This window comes from Amblyomma americanum, chromosome 1 (assembly GCF_052857255.1).
Source record: "Amblyomma americanum isolate KBUSLIRL-KWMA chromosome 1, ASM5285725v1, whole genome shotgun sequence".
NCBI lineage: Eukaryota > Metazoa > Arthropoda > Arachnida > Ixodida > Ixodidae > Amblyomma > Amblyomma americanum.
Genome location: NC_135497.1, coordinates 327,003,170 through 327,023,048, shown reverse-complemented (window position 1 = coordinate 327,023,048; position 19,879 = coordinate 327,003,170). Strand labels below are relative to the sequence as shown.

Here is a 19,879-nt window from a genome sequence, read left to right as displayed (position 1 = left end):
ACAGACTGGCTTCGGCCAACGCATGGCCAATGCAAGCGCCAGTGACTGCAAAGCAAGGAAACCTCATGTAACGGCCAACTTTATTGTCCAATTTTTTTTTATTGCAAATTATAAATTTCAAGGCACAGAAACAACAAACAAGAATGTTGGCACCCGCACTCTTCGGACAGCCCATGAAACAACAAAACCAAGGAAATCCTTCGCCTTGCGAGCCTGCAAGAAAATAAAAGGTGCAATTAGTGGCGGCGTGGCTGACTCACGCTAACATCGAAATTGTTCCGTCGAATTTGAATCAAAGCAAGCCCGAACCTCTAACAAAGAAAACCACCGATTAGTAGTTGCTCACACCAGGCTCGAGGAACTACAACTGAAATATACTGATCATGCATTTCTTCCAAGAAAATAAACACCTTTTTTCATCGTCTCCGATTGTTTGCCATTGTTTCTGATCGCAAAGAACGGTTTTTGATCTCTATGTTCATCACATTGGTGTCTATAGAGAATGCTGCAAAACAGTGACAAGTGGCACATACAGCAATCTCACAGAACGGACTCCGAGATCCATGCTTCCGCTCGAAAAGGCCAATGTCATCTAAATAGGCAAATAGCAAACAAATCACCGCTATGAATTGAACTCTCACCATTATGCACTATTCATGCAGTGAACACTGTCAGCCCCTTCGTGGGAGATACTGCGCATCACCATTTAATATCTTGTAGCGTTACTTGTCCGTGCACCTGAGTCCAAATTAACTGCCCATTTATGCCTTGATCATATTTATTCTATTTTATTCTTTTACTTCTTTAAAGACATTTTCTGCGCTTCTCTCCTCGAGACTTTCTTGCCCCACGCAGAGTATGCTCTAAACAGAAAGGAGTAAAAAGGGAGTAAGAAAGGGGAGTAAGCTTTCCTATGCGCTAGAAGACAGCTTACTCTCTTATTTACTCCCATACGGGCGTATATTTGTGTTTAGAGTGTAGCATGCGAGATAAAATCTCTTGTTTAAATTATAGGGCTTCTCCCTCTATCTATCGCAAAGTGACACCCGCGGGGCTTGACAACTAGCTGACGGCTATGCAGTTGAACGTCGCGAAGGCTGCGGTTTTTAAAGTTGGATCGCATTTTTGTGCAGCTACGAAATGCTCTCAAGCAGCAGAAATCCGGTTAAATTTAGTTCAGGTTCTTCTCTGCCTGCAATACATACAGCATATATGAGTATAGCAAGTCGGGACGCAGGCAGCGAGGAAGAGAGAAAATATCGCCGGACAGTGGTCAATAACATTTTGTTAGAACAAGACAAAAAAAAAAGCATAGTAGGCGCATTTACATTTTACGCAAAATTTTAGTTGTGCGCTCATAAAAGATTCACAGATGAACTAAGCGCAATTAAACAAACACGTGAAAGCCACACAACACAGGGCAGGCGCTGTGTGTTCATGTCCCTGTTCAGTTGCGCCTCTGTGATGTACGTGTAGCTTACAATGAACCAAACTGAAAAACTTTAAATTTCGATCATAGAATTTGGATCAAAATTCTCACGTTTTTAATTTCGTCTGGTGGTAAACGTCTTGTTTAGGTAACACAAAAAGAATTTACAACCGACTAATTTTTTTCTTCGTGGAGGAATTCGAAGCAGCAGTCCTGAATGTGAGCGGAGCAGCACTTCACAGTTAAGTCGTCTCTCACTCCGACAAAACGCATTAAAAATTGTTGCTATGCGCCAAGAGGAACTGGAGAAAATGTCCACTTCGTGTCACGTATATCTTGTCCTCTACGTGTTGCGCACATGTCCAACATTCTTGGACAAAAAAAAATGAAATTTGGGAAACTAAGATTCTGGTATTGAAATATTCAAGGTCAATTCTTCCAATATCTGGAAGAACCTTCCTTTTATACTGTTTCCATCGCTCGCATCGAGCAGTTATGACTGTAATAGAAAACCAATGAGGAACGCTTTGGACTGTAGCAAAAACGTTAATAGCAAAAAATGCAAGCCTGCAGGCGGGAGGTTGGGGATATATTGATCGTTGTAGTAGAATCTTACAAAATATGAGGAACACTGAGCTCATAATACCCTCCCTATACCCTATGTAACACCCTCCCTGCAAAGGCCTTTAAACGCTTTCCCGTTCAAAAATGTTTTTCTCCAGAATCCAGAACTGTTGGGTATGACGTCAGTGGTACTCCTCCAGGCTCACCGTAACCGGAATGCAGGGGCAGCGGAGAACCTCCTCCATTACACGAAGTACATGGAGGCCTGCAGTTCCTGCAGCACCTTGACGGCCTCCACGTATTGGGCAGTGGTCAACACTGCGTCCCCGCCGCCCTCAGACGACTGGCTGACCGCGCCTGACGTCTCCAGCTTGCTGGCGATGTGGTGTTTTGCGCGGAAGGCGGCCAGGTGCGCGTAGTACACAGGGGCCGGGATGCTCACGCTCCTTGCACACCGGGAGTATGTGTGGCACAGGTAGAAGCTGAGCTTCTGCAGGTCGTCCGCGCTGAAGTTGGAGTCATCCCACACGATATAGTAGTGGGCCGGCCGGCTGGTGCCCTGCGGGAGCGCAAAGGAGTAAAGTTATTCACATGCCCAGATTCCGAGTGCCATGTCGGGCTGGGTCGCTTCGCATCGTGGTATGTGGTGGTGCGGTGTGGTCCTGCTTGTGGTGCGATTTGATGTGGGATGGTGTGTGCGGTTTGAATACACTTATTTTATTAGCACACATTACGTGGGAAGGAGAGTGTTTAAACGCAATATACAAAAAACTGGCAGTGCCTATGAGCACAGCACGTGCTCGCCTTGCTCTTAATGCTGCGTGCACAACATGTTTCTCTCTTTATTTGACCTTAGATGCCCTCGCGCCGTTAAATACCGTGAATAACTATTATTTCCTGCCTGGCTGTCATCAGCGCATTGGTCGGTCATCGTCATCTATATCGCTGTCCCGACTTCGGTACAGCATAAAAAAACGAGGCATACAAGCCGACACGACTATTTAAAAAATCAGTTTTTTGGCCGTTTCTTGAGACTGCAAAGCCGCGTCCCGCTTTAACGTACGAGCAAGCAGGCCCAGGCGAGCATCAAGCGCTTCTCTTTTCACCCAACCCCATGCATTCATTGTCTGAGCAGACGCCATCCTGAAAAGAAAAACTAATGACCACATCCGTATGACAGCATCAATCCGCACTGGACATAAGGCCCCCCGTGCGCAACTTCCGATACCGCTTCCTCAAGGTCGAACGATGACGTTACAGTCACTCATAGCGCTCCTGGTGGCCTCGATGTGAAGCGGAATGCTTCCGCCACGGTACCGCTTGCAGGTGATCTCGGAGGCCATGCTTCCCTTTCCTCAAGCTGCGGAAGGCCTCCACCGCAGGCGCTCCTGGTATTTGTAGCGCACTAAAGACGCGACTGTGGCGACGCCGGCGCCCGGACTATTTCCTCCGCAAATTGATAAACGAAAACACCGCGGACCATTTCTTCCCGCTGACAATAGCAACAAGGGCGGAGAAGAGGTCGCCTACCTGGATGCCGAAGTGGCTGCAGAGGAAGAAGTCGAAGTCCAGCGGGTGCGTGACCACCGAGTCTACGGTCGTGCCTGGTGGGACGTTGCGGAACTTGCCCACGCCGTCGCGGTCGTTGGCAGGCATGAACCTCGTATGGTGTCGCTTCTGGACCACGATGAACGTCAGCGGTGGCTCGTAGGTCTCGGTGGGACACATTTCCGCACACGCCAGCCGGATGGCGCTCACCTGAGAGATTCGAGAGCGGAAACAAAGAAAAACTTGGTCAGGGTTTAAAGGCCATTCGACGAATCACGATATATACTTGGTACAGAATGTAAACAAAACGCTTTGGACCTACACGAACTCTGCTGTCCTATCTTATATAATTGTCGTTTGGGAAAAAACTCTATGGCGAAGAGCAGCGTTTTTTTAGCAACGCTATTATCGGTTGTGATCTGGTTAAACGAGCAGTTTCAGCAACTGTTCAACTCAACGGAAGTGCAGCTTTTCCAACCAACGCCGAAATGAACAGCAGTCAGCTGCAGTTACTCGCACACTCCGCTAAATTGAGTTCACGCGGTCCACATTCTGGATCACATGATCGGTTTATATACATAACTCTAGGCATTGACTTACTATTTGACTTCACTCAACTAAAGTTTCTGTGCAAGCGTGGCGTTTGAGTATGCCGTCAGTGAACAACCACACAAAGCCAAGAAAATTCAGTAGAGGAACGCCCGGCTTCACCGCTCAGCCGTTGTTTTCCTGGTGCCACTTCGTGGCATTTTTTTTTGTGGCTAAACTAATTCCAATGATACAACTCAATAATGAAGCCGCTTTTCCCCGTAAAAGGACCCCCATCCAGTAAATGGCGTCGGCTGGTTTTCACGAACCTGCAAGGTGGACAATGCAGCGAGCGCGGTGACAATGACAATAGTCTCTCCTGTGAGGGGGGAGACTAACCCCTTCCTTTTGCGACTTCCTACATGGTTACCTTAGGAGGCTCATGAGAAATGGTCTACGCCATTGGCTGCAAGAGAGTCCTTTCAGGGGGAAAAGACGCTTGGTTCTTGAGTTGTATCCGACTTTAATGGAAGTTGTAGAGTGAGACTTATATGAGCCAGGATAGCACTCGGCCGATGCAGCGGGTCAGTAGACTGGTCTAACTGCGACCCCCTACTGAGCTGAGACCTCAACTGCAGGTGGCGCTGCCTTTTATTACCCGTGCCACATGCGCACTAGAAATAACCGCAGATGTTTGTAGCCTTAAGTTTGCCTATGCCATTATTTTCGGAGCTGGCGCTACACGTCCAGATTTAACGACATTACAATTTATTGGCAGATTTATTGATATTACAGATTCGCAACTATAACAGAGGAGATTACAATCCAATCAATGACGATCGAAATTCAAATGTTTTCTGATAATATTCTGACGCCCTCTTTACAATATAGGTCGTATTAGATACACGCGGGTTCAATTTAGAGACAAGCTCGCCTAACATGTAGCCAAACGTGTCCCGCTTGTCACGCTATCAAATCATAAATCTAAGCTTTGCTTTAGAAGAAAGCATCGACAAATGAGAAATAAGAAAAAACGGTTGTACAAAAATGCATAGCACGAATGTTCGCCCTGCACGCGGGGTAAATATAAAACCTACCTAAAGCTGTGTTGTTATGGCCTTTGTGTCGAAAAAAATAAATATTTTTTTCAAAAGCCCTTCCGGCGCTACTTAGGAACAATAAGAGCAAGCCCTTCAAAGCAATACGTCAGAACAGTGTCAGTAATGATATATCAATACATGATATTCACAGCGCCCCCTACTTCGATGCTGAATGTCCTAAAGCTTTTAATTCGTTTTTCGCATATATTTTCACCAAGAAGATAATCCTAACATCCCGTAAGTACCAGATTTTGGTTACCCGTACATGGCACCGGTTGACATTACACTTTATGGCTTAGTACACCTGATAAATAGCCTAGCACCCTCTTCTTCTGGGGTTGATGAAATTAACTGAAAATACTAAAGAAATGCCATTTCTGTCTCCAGCATCATCTTCCGTCATATCTTTAAGCAGTCAAAATCTACAGGTGAGGTTTCCACCGGTTGGAAAATAGGAAAGGTTGTACCGGTTTTCAGAAGTACTAACAAACACTCGCACGGAAATTGATGACTTGCACCTTTTTGGACTTTGCCAAAGCATTTTATCGGGTAGAACATTGCCGACAAATATCTAAGCTTTGTGCTCTCAAATTAAATTCTTTAACTCTGTCATGGGTCCGTAGTCTTCTTTCTAATCGCCAGCAGTTCACCGCTGTTAACAATTATTAATTTCCTGTTTCCGATGTTACATCGGGCGCGGCACTAGGAAGCCTCCTCGGTCCATTACTATTCTTAATTTACATTAATAACCTGCCAGCAACAATCTTATCTTATATGCGCATATTTGCTGACGACTGCATTATTTATTCACCAATAAAATTTACTAATGGCCACCTTGAACTTCAAAGTGACCTCGATTGCATAAACGACTGGTGTAAAACGTGTCTAATGACTTTAAACATTTCTAAGTGTAAGATAATTACTTTTAGCCGAAAATCAGTCACTTCGAATTTTCCATACCACAATAATAACGATACATTGGCTCGGACTACGCAGTATAAGCATCTAGGCGTCCATATTTCACCAAACTTTTCTTGGGCTGAACACATAACCATCACTTTCGCTAATGCTTCCCGGTAACTAGTTTTCATTCACCGTAACCTGCAATGCACTACCCCTCACGTGTGTGAACAAGCCTACATTACTTCTGTCACACCGCAGCTAGAGTACGCTTCATCCATCTGGTCACCTCATCAGAAATATCTGAGAGAGAAGTTGGAAGCTGTCCACAATGGGGCTTGTCGTCTCATTTCGCAAAATTGCAGTTATCAGTCTAGTCTAACCCAACTAAAGATCAAACTTTCGCTCTATGCATCCGTTGCAAATTCGTCGCAAGACTGCCCTTATATCTATCTTTCACAAATACGTCCATGCCACTGATTCACCGCCAGCACATCTGCAACGTCCTTCCTACTTATAACATAGATTACATAATAACTACAGCTATGCCGCATTTATGGCAACACACATGCTTTCAACTTCTGGTCACTCCCGCGTGCCATCTGTCTCTGGAAGAATCTTCCGGACTGCATCGCCCTGCAGGCTAATCATGACACCTTTTGCGAACATCTACCCAAACACTTCGCTGATAACGGTTAGCACGTCATTTATATACTCCGGATTCGTACAACTTCGTTTTCAGCAGCTTGAGACCTATTGCCTCTTTGGTTCCGTGGATGTGCAACTTTGCTCATTTATGCCTGATATGTTTTCTTTGGCTTTTGTATAACTCGACTTCGTGCATTTCCCCTGTTTTTGTTCCATGACACAGTTGTTTTTACTTTTATCTCTTTTTGTGAATTGCGATATCTTATCTGAACTCACCTGTTTTTTGTGTGTTTTGCTGCACTTTTACTATTTTTTATTTGTAACATATTTTGCGCAATGTTCTGTATTTGACCCCCCCCCCCTTTTTATTTTTACACAATGCCTTTGCGGAGACCTGTGAGGTGTATTTAAATACATAAAAAAATAAAAAAAAAGAAAGAAAGAAAGAAAACGAAATTTTAAAAAGTCACGGTGATGATAACGCCTTCAAGGGGCTAAAAAAATCACCTGAATATAAACAGTTTCAATGAGTCAGAACCTCAGCAATGTCATTCAAATATAATATAAAAATAAATTTGTAGAAAATGCCACTGTTCTTGCTTGACTAGTCGTAAAAGTCGAACTGGCGTGCCAGCTCACAGGCTAACAGTGCTTCAGAATTGCTGGTAAAAATGCTGCTCTTTATGAATAAGCCATTATCCACAGGATAGTGACTTTTCACAAAAAAAGTTGCATATCTTTCTGCATGCGGAATGGGGACAAGAGTATGCACTGCTGTGGCGAATGAGTTCTGGCGAACTCAGTAGGTCGCAAACAGCAGTTAGTCTGTCTAATGCCATTAAATACGAGCACGTGACACTGTTCCGATGGCGTTAAAACTTGATCACTAAGTAATTAATGACATTAAACATGACCTTGTGAAACTGGTATAGCACCTCTAACTGTCGTTCAGTTCAACGGACGGTAAACTGCACAGCCGTTAATATCGCCCGTGCGTAAAAGGGGTGAGACACGGAGCGGGCAAGCACAAAACCAAACCACAAGCCTCAGTCTTGGATGTTTACCACCTTTTGAAGAGAAACGATCAAGCTGACGTCAACTAACACCGAGAAGACGTCTCCAGAAATGAATGTCCCGAATGTCCTGAAATTATAGCGCTGTGGAGATCTATTCGGTGCCGTTACGTATATGCACAGGAAGTCCGCTTGTCATAAGACAAAAGGTTATCCAATGACGCTAGCGGCATTGAATGCGGTATAGCTGTCTTAACAAGATGAGAGTTTAGTGGACACAGTATTGTAGTAGGCGCAGTTGCTTACCTCATGGTTACGGACTTCCAAGAACTGCCCCTCGCTCACTCCGTCCCTGTAGAAGACGATCCGCAGGGGCTTGTGCCCGGTGGTGCGGTAGAAAACCAGTAGCAATTCCTTGATCATGTCCTTCAGGTCCTTGATAATTTCCACACGCGCCTTAGCCTTGGAGTCTTCAATCTGTACCCGAATGGTGGCGTGAAACTTGGACGGTACAGAGTCTAGGCTTCCGACGCACGCGGCGATGGATGGCCTGATCTTGTCCCCAGGCGATGGGTGCGACACGTCTGCTCCGATGACGATCACGGGCCTATGTAATAGCTTCGGCTTCTCCTGGATCAGGAGACTATTGTTGATGCCGCCCATCTTGGCGTTGATCTTTTGGCACAGGTTTTGGATGAGCGCTGCGTTACACTTTTGGACCACGTTGTTGTCCAAGATGCATTGTGTGCGCAGGGAGAGCTCAGTCTCTGCCACCTGCTTGATCTCAGCGTAGTTCGTGGCTTTTGTGATCACAGCCACAACCATCTCCAACTGCGGGCGCTGCTTGCACTGCTCCGTGAGAACGGTCCGCATGGGCTTGCGGTTTGTGTCGAACGTGATGACCGCAAGCGGCTGCGCAATGCGCATGCCCAGTTCTTGGCCGATGCGGATCAGCATCTTGATGAAGTTGTCCAGGCAGTCCTTCTGCGCGAAGCGGCTCACGTTGAGAACAATCCACTGTGTCATCGACATCGCCTTGTAGAAGCGCTGCCCTCGGAGATCCCACGTACCGTCGCGCGGCTTGCACATGCTGTTGTTCTCAAAAACCAAAGACGGCGGGTCGAGAATTCTGCCAACAACCTGAGTGGGTTCGGGGTTGATCTTGACGCCGAACTCTCGCAGGTACTTGTCCGAGGTGCTGACCATGTCGCGCACAGACTGACGAATCTCCAGGAAGCGCTTGGCTGGCGGCTTGGCCGTGCGCTTCATCATCTCGGCGGTCTGACTCTCCTCGAGTTTCTTCCGACAGTGCTGGCCTTCGGCCAGCTCGCACACCTCCAGAGGAATGTAGACCGGATGCGTCGGGCTGCCACTCTGCACGCAAGGGAAGTTCGGGTACGACAAGCGCCTGTAGCGGCTCTGGAAGTAGTCGGCGACGGAGATCTGACTACCTTCTGATTCAAAATAGATGTCCTTCGCAGCTTCCCTCGTGATCTTGACCACTTTGTACTTGCGCGGGTACGGAAGGTGCGTCACTTTTACGCGGAGTCCTTTGAGCTCCCTATTCAGCCGCGCGTACTGGTTGTCGCGCAATGACCGTAAGTCCGCGGGTGTCAACACACGCCGGCTGTCGCTGAAGAACCTGCACATGAAGTCTACCAGTGGAAGCGACTCGTAGAATGCTGTTGCTGACATGTCGACGTTAAGCATGGGCTTCCATTGGGCGGGTCGAACACTCGCGTAGTAGCCAAACCACACCTCCCGGCCTCCTCCGAGGTCATTGTGCTCGTTGGGTCCCGGCGGTCTGAAGAACGAGCGTCCAACCGGCGCAAGGTTGATCGAGGGGCTGTGCCTCAAGACGATGTCGATGGCCTGGAGGACTTCCTGGGGCACAGTTTGTACGCGCTTTTGGAAGACGCCATGCAGGGCATCCAGGTTCACGGTGGCGGCATACTGGATCTTGATGATAAACTTCTGGCTTCTCTGGTCTTCCTCGATGTCGACTGTGAATGTCCGCTCGCGGAAGTTGAGCTGGCGGCGCGTGTACAGGTTCTTGCGGCCATCGAAAGCCGGGATGCAGTTGGCTAGGTCTTGCCGGTACTTCTTTACTAGGAGCTCGATGACTATCCTGTTGATCTTTGTACTGAGGCATCGGTAGTTTTTCTGCTCAGGAACCTTGGTCTCCTTGGCAGTCTCCGAGGAGATGTCGACGTCGTAGTGGTAGACGCTGCCGGTCGGTATCTCAATGCTGAAGTGGTTGGCAAGAAGTTGTATGGTCCGGCCCAGCTGGCCGTGGGCGGGCCTCCGCGGGAAGTGGGAGGGCAGGGTTCGCTCGAGCTCCTGCGCCGTGATTGGTGGTAATTAGAGCAGGGCATGAAGAAGTAAGTATGCACGCACTGTTTCGTGTGTTGAGCGTCACACAAGTTTGGCCGAATGGTCTTCGATCTACACTACAGTGCAGGACCGGTTCCGGTGAGTCTTAACGGGGAAAGCCTCCTGCACCCCGTGTGTTGTAGCGAGCCTATTAAAGGACGGCGCTTGAACATTAATATAGCTCCCCTGAGAATGTCTTAAATGTTTTGTGCAAGCGAAGTTATCTGCAGTCAATATCTAAATTACAGCGTCTTCTAGCCTTTCTATCTCCTTTCATCACTCTTTTCATGCTCACAGGTCGGCGCTCTTCGGCCAGCCCTACCCACTCGGCCACACCGCCGGCTGCAGACGCGTTCGGGAATTTTCCCGGTAATGGTGGGGGGGGGGGTGAGGAGGGCTTCCTGAACCGCCGAAACGACACTTATTATTGGCAGCGGCCACAGTAGCTGCCATACTTCTGAATCTAACCGACAGCCACATCAGAACAAAAATACGCAGGAGCACGAGACGGAGAAATGCGCGGGCGTGAAAAAATCGCTGGAAAGAGCTCGCCAACCTTCGCTCGGGATTGTGGGTTCTGTGCTCAATGTAGGAATATATGGTTCAGGTGTTTATGACGCAAGCTCGTAGTACTTGAGCGAGGTTATGTACACGGTTGGTCAAAAGTTCCGGGGCCACAGGGCTTGCTTCTTTCATCGGTATATCGTGGCATTTAAGGTGCGATTAAAGCTATCAAGGTTCGCAGAGTATAGAACGATACCTCTTCCGCCCTCTACGGATATTTTGAGTCTTTGGGTGTGTCATGTCTGCCTGATTATACAGCTCAAAAGCAGACCCTATGGCCTGGGAACTTTTGACCTACCCTGTACTTTCCTCGGAAGGTATTTCAAAGCCTTGTTCTATCTTGAGCACATATGACAGGGGCGATCGGGTCGACTGCAAAATCAAGGAACCGCACTGCGTGGTCGTGGTGTACATCAAAAGCGAGACAGTCAGTACTAGTTCTTTCTGTGCCTTAATTTATTTATTCAGGGAACCCAGCCCATGATAGCGCCAGTGCTGAAGTATTTCTTCCAAGGTTTCAGAACCACTCAAAGGGCAACTGTGGGCGAGTTTGAATGTTTTAGACGTAGTATTGTGTTCCTATTCGCATAACATTTCTTGGGAGTCAATTCTCTGTGCCTTTAAAAGCGTTTTTCAAAATCCTGAGTAGAAGCCCTTTAAACCAGCAAAAGCAAAGAACACCGAAACTAAAACTGGGTTTCTCCCAAAGAATGACGTCAAGATAGAAGCTTGTCGTCATGCATACTGTCACAAAAACTTTCGGCGCGTTGACTGACTAAACTGGAGACTGTAAGCGACAGACCACCGTTTGTGTGAAATGACCAAAAACAAAGGTCTTCATTTTCTTCTTCTTGCGCAAACTCCAAGCAAATATGGAAGGGCATGCAGCTGGTGACGTCACACGTGCAAGGTCTCCCACAGAAATCGTCCCGATTGGGGCGACAAAATTGGAAACATTTAATTATTCGTGCTGAAACAAACCGACGCCCGGCGGCGAAGCTCGGCACAAGGAACTACCTTGGAAATTTCGGCATTCGTGGAGGCCAAAAGAAGACGTCGCAGCTGCCCATTAACAGCGAAAGATGAACAACATTCACATGAATTTTTCTGCGAATTGAGAATGTGCAGACGCGTAATTTATAAGCATCAACAGCTGCAGTCCAAGGAAACATCAGTTTGCCAGAGTGAATGTTCGGGCTCGACGGTGCACCATTTCGCTTCGAGTTAAAGAGCATTTAACGAGTGACTAAAAAAAGACAATACACTCACCGCGGTGGCTCGGTGGTTAGAGTGCTCGATCACTGATCCGGCGTTCCCAGGATCGAACCCGACCGCTGCGGCTGCGTTTCGATGGAACCGAAACGCTAAGGCGCCCGTGTGCTGTTCGATGTCAGTGTACGTTAAAGATCCCCAGGTGGTCGAAATCATTCCGAGGCCCTCCAATACGGCGCTTCTTTCTTTCTTCTTTCACTCCCTCGCCTTTTTGTCCTTTCTCTTACGGCGCGCGGTACGGGTGTCTGCCGATATGAGAGAAAGGTAGCCCAATAATAATAATAATAATAATAATAATAATAATAATAATAATAATAATAATAATAATAATAATAATAATAATAATCGGTTTTGGGGGAAAAGAAATGGCGCCGTATCTGTCTCATATACCGTTGGGCACCTTGACCGCGCCGTAAGGGAAGGGGAAAAGGAGGGAGTGAAAGAAGGAAGAAAGAAGTGCCGTAGTGGAGGGCTCCGGAATAATTTCGACAACTTGGGGATCTTTAACGTGCACTGACGTCGCACAGCACACCGGCGCCTTAGCGTTTACCCGCCGCAGTGGCTCAGTGGTTAGGGCGCTCGGCTACTGATCCAGAGTTCCCGGGCTCGAACCCGACCGCGGCGGCTGCGTTTTTATGGAGGAAAAACGCGAAGGCGCCCGTGTGCTGTGCGACGTCGGTGCATGTTAAAGATCCCCAGGTGGCCGAAATTATTCCGGAGCCCACCGCTACGGCAATTCTCTCTTCCTTTCTTCTTTCACTCCCTCCTATATCCCTTCCCTTATTGCGCGGTTCAGGTTTCCAACGATATATGAGACTGATACTGCGCATTCCCTTTCCCCCAAAATTATTATTATTACTTAGTGTTTTTCCTCCATAAAAACGCTGCCGCCGCGGACGGGTTCGAACCCGGGAACTCCGGATCAGTAGCCGAGCGCCCTTACCACTTAGCCACCGCGGCGGGTTGGATTAGCCCCGCTAATCCAGGATATACAAAGCGAAACCGAGATTGAGGTCTCCACTGAACCACGGAGCCGATTGTGCGCTTTTCGTTTCGTGAAAATGAACGGTCTTTGCAAAGTTGTCCACGCCAATGAACTCTATGAACGCCGTCGGCTCACTTGTTTTGTTTGGTTTTTTGAGGAAAGGAAATGGCACAGTAACCGTCTCACATCTCGGTGGACACCCGAACCGCGCCGTGAATTAAGGAAGGGATAAAGGAGGGAGGGAAAGAGGAAACTAAATTTAAAGTTGGATTTTGAGGAAATGTGCGGCGGTGCGCAGCGGCTGAACATCTGTGGCTCGGTGCTACTAGTGGCGCATGCGCAGTAGTGAGTAGGGATCGAGAGAGAGAGAGAGAAATGCGCCATGTGTCGTCACTGCTCCTCGTGCATGCGCAGCACGGCTCTCCAGGAATCACGCGAAACTGCTCAACCTGCGGTCAGTAAAGCTTCCGCTTTAAAAAGAATTTCACACGCTGGCAACACAACACTCAGCCGCTGGTGCGTAAGTAGTGAACCCAAAGGCTAAACCTGACGACGCAATAATTCCTCGAGCCACCCTTTATCCAGGCGACGACTGAGGCCCTGAACCTCACAGAAGAAACTGTGAGAATTGAAAATTGGTTATCGGGGATAGGAAATGGCACTGTACCTTTCTCACATATCGGCGGACACCTGAGACGCGCCGTAAGGGAAGGCAAAAGGCGAGAGTGAAAGAGGAAAGGAAGAAAGAAATGCCGTAGTGGAGGGCTCCGGAATAATTTAGACCACCTGGAGATCTTTAACATACACTGACATCGCACAGCACGCGGGCGCCTCAGCGCTTCGCTTCCATCGAAACGCAGCCGCCGCGGTCGGGTTCAAACCACTCATCGAAATACAAACTTTCCTTTTAAATTTCGCCCACTCGACTTGTCTATATCATTGTTGACCAAGGAACTCATTGCGGTTCCCAAACGTTGTTCTCTATCTTGACTTTCTCAGCGGTTAAATCTGATGTTTCACTTCCAGAGCGCCCTATACGTCAATCACTACCACGATGCTTGCTACCCACAGAACTTTTTGTTAGTAAAAACTAAGCCCTGCATAGTCGGCTGCAATTCGAGAAAGAAGCGGCGGATGCCCTACCAAGGAAGCCTTGCAGCCAACGGCGTCGGCCAATTCTCCGGACGCCGCTCTCAATCTGATTAAACGGTGGTTCATCTCCTTTCATATGCCACTCCCTGAGATGTCACGCAGGTCCAAGAGGATTGACTAACCATGAAGTCATGAGAACCAGTCGACGCCTTTGGCTGGAGGGCCTCTTTCGAGAGGAACATGCTGTTTCGTTCTTGAGTTGTATGCCCCGCCGCGGTGGCTCAGTGGTTAGGGCGCTCGACTACTGATCCGGAGGAGTTCCCGGGTTCGAACCCGACCGCGGCGGCTGCGTTTTTATGGAGGAAAAACGCTAAGGCGCCCGTGTGCTGTGCGATGTCAGTGCACGTTAAAGATCCCCAGGTGGTCGAAATTATTCCGGAGCCCTCCACTACGGTACCTATTCTTCCTTTCTTCTTTCACTCCCTCCTTTATCCCTTCCCTTACGGCGCGGTTCAGGTGTCCAACGATATATGAGACAGATACTGCGCCATTTCCTTTCCCCAAAAACCAATTATTAATTTTATTATTATTATTGAGTTGTATTATACCGGGGTTTGGTTCTCGTACCGTCTGTGCAAGTCGATATTTTGGAAATGTGATGTTTCCTCTTGCCTTGAAACTAACAGTTAAAGCCCTTTGTAACGAAGCGGTTTATAACAAATCAACTGATATAACGAAGAAATTATGATTGCACGTGGAAGCTCAGCCAACAGGAGCTATAACGAAGCTACCCTTACAAAGAAGTTATCGCCGGAAACTTTCAACTTCGTGGTAAAGAGGTTCAACCGCTTTAATAGGTGCAACTTTATATGGACCCCTGGCATAACAAGCTGCACAGCATGGTTTATAACGAAATAATGGATATAACGAAGGAATTACGATTCCCCGTGGAAGCTCGGTCAACACTGCATATAACGAAGTAACAGCCGCGAACACACTTTCTACTTTGTTATAACGAGGTTAAGCGAGCTACATGCCATAGCCCAAGGTGAAGCCCTTTTCGGAAAACAGTACGCACCTTGATACTGACATCGCCGCCTGGAGTGGCCTGGTCTCCAGCTTCGGGGGTCTGCTCTGTTACTGCAACGGGCGACGTACATGGTGGCGACGGTGGTAGGGCAGCTGCTGCCGGCTGACTGCGACTCACGGCGGCTGCTGCGGATGCAGGCCGCGGGCTGCTGGCCGCTACGTTGGCGTCACCTGCGGCGGCGGGGGCCCCGTAGCTGGGACGGGAGGCGCTGGGCTGAGCGGTGGGCTGCGCGGTGGGCTGAGCTCTGGGCACCGCGGCAGGGGCCGGGCCGCGGCTGACGGCGCGCGGCTGCGGACTGGGCGCGGCGCCCTGCTGCAGTACTTGCGCGAACAAATCCCGCGGCGTACCGGCGGGCGACGGAGCAGGAGCGTAGGCTTGATTGCCACCGCTGGCCGAAGGCACCGCTGCGAGCCGAAAATGCCCGTTTAACGTAGCGTTCATACATCTGCTGCGTTTGCGATCATAGCGATCGCTACGACACGCATATATACACCGCCGAAAGCTGAAGACTGGACAGCCGTCGCCGGAGCTCCGTTGGTAGAGCACCGGACGCTAAATTCAGAGGTAGTGGGTTTCGGATACCAACGGTGGCATGTGGTTGTTTTCCTTCTGCTTTATAATCAATTATATTTAAAAAGTTTCGTTTTTTCTTCATGGGGGTTTAACGTCGCAAAGAGAGACAGAGAAAGACGGAAAGGCAGGGAGGTTAACTAGGCAACACCCGGTATGCTACCCTACACGTGGGAAGTAGAACGAAGGGAGAGATAGAAAAGGGAGAGAACAAAGGGATATGATCACTTTTCCACGTGTCCGTCGGCCGTTACTTGCAGGGTACACAGGGCACACACTGATTGTTCACAATCTTGCACTCAGTCCTGAGTCCTTCAAGAACTTTAAAGGTGCCTTCAAAGCTGTCCTCTGCGATGAAGGCGTACTCCAAGGACCCAGACTCTTTAACAAGTTTTTGCCGTATTAAGACCCCACGGATGAACACCACATATTATTAAAAAAAACATCCCTTATGCTTCTTGGTTCGGTCACTGTTGGCCTCCATCATGTATGTCATAACGAGCACCACTTGTCCCTTCCCTTGTCTGCTCAACGGTAAAAGACAGATGGTATAGAGTACCTAGTCGAGGGTTTGACGGAATGCCGTCTGGTCAGGTCAGCAGAATGAATCTTCGGTTTACTGACCATGTGAATATGGTCAGCTGACTTCAGCTAACATATCTGACATGGTCAGTGACCGAAAATTCAGTATACTGTGGTCGAGAGCATACGTCGCAATGGCCGTCCCAACTAAGACAGCTGTGCAAGCCGACAATGGCATGCTCTGTAACTACACACGACTAAACACGCAGCGCCCCCAAACAGCGTCGTATACCCTTTGCACGGAAGAACTGAGTGTGAGGCCCTAGCTGTCGCACAGGGTCTTAATTTTCACACAAATGCGATCAGCCCTCCCCCACAGCAACGAAGAAGCAACAAATGTCCCGCCGCGCATTCAATATATTTGCGACACACGCGCACGCTTTCCTTCTAGTTGTATACTTGAGAACAAAAAAAAAACAATTTTAAATTTAACTTCGCTAACCCTGGAATTCAGCGAAAACAAGGACGCTTGCTAAGCACCTGTGGCTCGTCCACGGCAGCGCCTGCATGGACAGCCGTTCTATAGTATATACACACACGACCACGTGGCTTAGACGTATCTCATGGTCTTACACCCCCATCAAATGTGTTCAGGGTCAAAGGTGAACCCAAATGTCACCTAATGTCAAAGGTCAAAGATCAGAGGTCAACTAAAGGTCATGGGTCAAGGGCAGAGGTCAAGAGTTCCACGCCATAACTGTACCACGTACGGTCATACATGGCTAACATGGTTGGGCTGAAAGTCATTGAAGGCTATTCTCCGGCCTATGCGACTTCTTTACCAACGTGGTGAAGCTTTTCGCTTCGTGTTCAACTGCCGTGACTTCTTTAGTTTCATTCCTTTTAGAGCCCAGTTCGCCCGTTGCTGCGTTCCGCGTCGTAGTCGCTGTAACATGCTACCTGACAGGTGACGTGTTACGGAGTGTGACAGGTGACGTGTTGGCAGGTAGCACCAGAGCGAAGCGCCACCTGACACACGAGAGGAATGGACAGCCGGAAGGCGGCTGCTACGGGACGATGCCGGAGGGTCGCTAGCAACGCAACAGGAACCTGCCAAGCGGTAGCAAGCGGCTTGCGAAGAGCTGCGCTCAAATTCCGAATTACCGTCTGTCATAATGGGTCGTCTGTCTGTCTGTTACTGCCTGGAAGAAAGAAAGGAAAGTGCACAGGCCTGCTCACTGGCTCAAGCCGAGCCACAATCGCTACCACGTGCAGATAGTAGGAGAGTTGAAAGATGGGACAGAAAGACAGGATAGTAAAGACGCGCTAAAGACAAGGCCGATCCCGGAGGTAGTGCAATACTGGGCCAACCGGTGGCGGGAAAGAAGCATCCTTCAAACTCCCCGCCACATTTCCAAAAATAAGTCCAACTTGGACCCGTAAGAGATACTCCACGGGTCCGGACAACTATAATGGGGCGTCAATTTTTTTTTAATTTATATATCGGGCGTAAAGAATGCACCTTTCGTACCGCTGACAACGCTTGCTGTCACGGAGAATGTCAACACATGCTGGTTGTGAGAAACGTTTCCCCAAATCCCTGCCTTTCCTCAAAATCGACGGAGTCCAGAACATCGTCAACGCCAATGCCAATGATCACAATGAACGCGGCGGTGGCGGCTGAATGACGTCATAGCTGTCACGTGGCTTCTCCTCGGTTCAAGGTAAAACTCTCCTACACGGCGAAGCAGCTACGCAAGGTAGTAGTAAAGCATTCCCTTCACAGGAAGGGGACGATTAGATGGCTGCCCGGCCCTATTGAGCTGCGATGTAGGGGCTGCCGCACATGTGGCGAGGGCTGCTTGTCACCGGAAGTACCTGTTGCTAAACCGTCGTCGTCGCTTCAGATGAGGCGGCTGTTGCGAGTCCTTTCTGCCAATCTTTTCTCTCAAATCTCGTTTAACTCTCCAAATGTCTGCCCGTAGCAGCGATTATCTTCACGTGTCAGTGATTACCTGCACGTGGTAGCTACTGTGGATCAGCTTGAGCCGGTGGGCGGGTCCGTGAACTTTTCATTCTTCCCTAAGTCTCAACAACGACAACAAAACTCTGCCACACATCGCACCACACAGCGGGACGCCAAGCTGTTAAGCCGGCTTGATTTCATCCGGCAGCCCCATAGAGTGCGCACTCATACCTAGAAACAAGAGAGACGCAGTCGCGATAAACAGCGACCACAATCCGGGGAAAGAGAGACCTTTGCTGAAAATTGAAAATTGGTTTTTGAGGAAAAAAAGACGCAGTAACCGTCTCGCATATCGCGGCGCACACCTGAAGCACGCCGTAAGGGAAGGGATAGAAGGACTGGGTGCAGAAAGGAAAAAAAGAGGTGCCGTAGTGGAGGGCTCCGGAATAATTTCGGCCTTCTGGGCATCTTTAACGTGCACCGATATCGTACAGCACACGGGAACCTTTGCGTTTCGCCTCCATCGAAACGAGGCCGCCGCGGTCGGGTTCGAACCCGGGTACCCCGGATCAGCAGCCGAGCGCCCTAATCACTGAGCCACCGCTGCGGGTAATCCGGATAGGCCAAGCAAAAAATGCAGCGCAAAGAGATTAAGGAAGCTCAAAAGCGATACCCGAAAGGCGCGGGTTCGATTCCGGCCGCGGCGGTCGAATTTCGATGGAGGCGAAATTGAAGAGGCCCGTGTTATGTGCGTTGTCAGGGCATGTTAAAGAACCTCAAGGTAGTCGAAATTTCCGGAGCCCTCCACTACGGCGGCTCTCATAGCCTAAGTCACTTTGGGACGTTAAACCCAAATAAACCATAAAGAAATCGTAAATGCGCTTAGGGGATTAGGGTGCGGAGCTGCGGAGGTGTTGCTATGCACCAAGAACGGACTAAAACGAGACGGCAGCGCTCGGAAACATGCCGTAGATAAAGGCACTCATCAAGCGGAAGAGCGTTCCACAGCACCTGCTCCGTGTCAGGTCAGCAGCATGGCCGGACCATGCAGGCGCACGGGCGACGCGTGCAGAAGCGCATGCCGCCGCGGCGCACAAAGCCGTTTCGAGCCATCGCGGCGGGGGAAGCGGCCAGAGTGAAGAGGTTCCAAAAATATCGTTGACCCGCCGCGGTAGCTCAGTGGTTAGGGCGCTCGACTACTGATCCGGAGTTCCCGGGTTCGAACCCGACCGCGGCGGCTGCGTTTTTATGGAGGAAAAACGCTAAGGCGCCCGTGTGCTGTGCGATGTCAGTGCACGTTAAAGATCCCCAGGTGGTCGAAATTACTCCGGAGCCCTCCACTACGGCACCTAATTCTTCCTTTCTTCTTTCACTCCCTCTCTTATCCCTTCCATTACGGCGCGGTTCAGGGGTCCAACGATATATGAGACAGATACTGCGCCATTTCCTTTCCCCAAAAAACCAATTATTATTATTATTATTAAAAATATCGACATTTTTCGCTGCAACGCGCTGCTCAATCGCTGTATTCGCTCAGTCGCTTGCACGTGAACCAACCTTAACGCGATATAAAGGCTCTCGAGGTCGCTTCGGCTCAACCAAACGCGGTTTTTTTTTCTCTCAAGTCACGGTCACTCACGCTCAAATAAAAATGATAGCGAAAACAAACGGGTAACGAAGCTCGTGAATTTCGTTCAGCCTTCTCGCAAAAATTT

At 49.0% G+C, this 19,879-nt stretch overlaps 2 protein-coding genes and 1 pseudogene across 2 annotated transcripts in view; all 3 read right to left on the bottom strand.

The window, feature by feature from the left end:
- The window catches only part of LOC144120691 (uncharacterized), a 341,237-nt gene that overhangs the window by 47,924 nt on the left and 273,434 nt on the right, over positions 1-19,879 (bottom strand). The gene's annotated exons all lie outside the window — the stretch shown is intronic.
- Positions 64-15,465, bottom strand: LOC144115468 (protein argonaute-2-like). Its single transcript, XM_077649866.1, has 4 exons — positions 15,095-15,465; positions 8,037-10,070; positions 3,524-3,751; positions 64-2,552 (listed from the first exon to the last, which is right to left on the bottom strand). The coding sequence occupies exons 2-4, from the start codon at positions 9,438-9,440 to the stop codon at positions 2,238-2,240; spliced, it is 1,947 nt and encodes a 648-aa protein (XP_077505992.1). The 5' UTR covers positions 9,441-10,070; positions 15,095-15,465; the 3' UTR covers positions 64-2,237.
- On the bottom strand, positions 17,527-17,669 carry LOC144116820 (U2 spliceosomal RNA; annotated as a pseudogene).

Excerpts from the sequence above, each read along its gene's own strand:
- LOC144115468 (XM_077649866.1), bottom strand. The coding sequence starts at position 9,440 with ATGCTTAACGTCGACATGTCAGCAACAGCATTCTACGAGTCGCTTCCA. Across the intron at positions 3,752-8,036 it reads TGGAAGTCCGTAACCATGAG|GTGAGCGCCATCCGGCTGGC; the intron begins GTAAGCAACTGC and ends CGAATCTCTCAG. Across the intron at positions 2,553-3,523 it reads GCAGCCACTTCGGCATCCAG|GGCACCAGCCGGCCGGCCCA; the intron begins GTAGGCGACCTC and ends GCGCTCCCGCAG.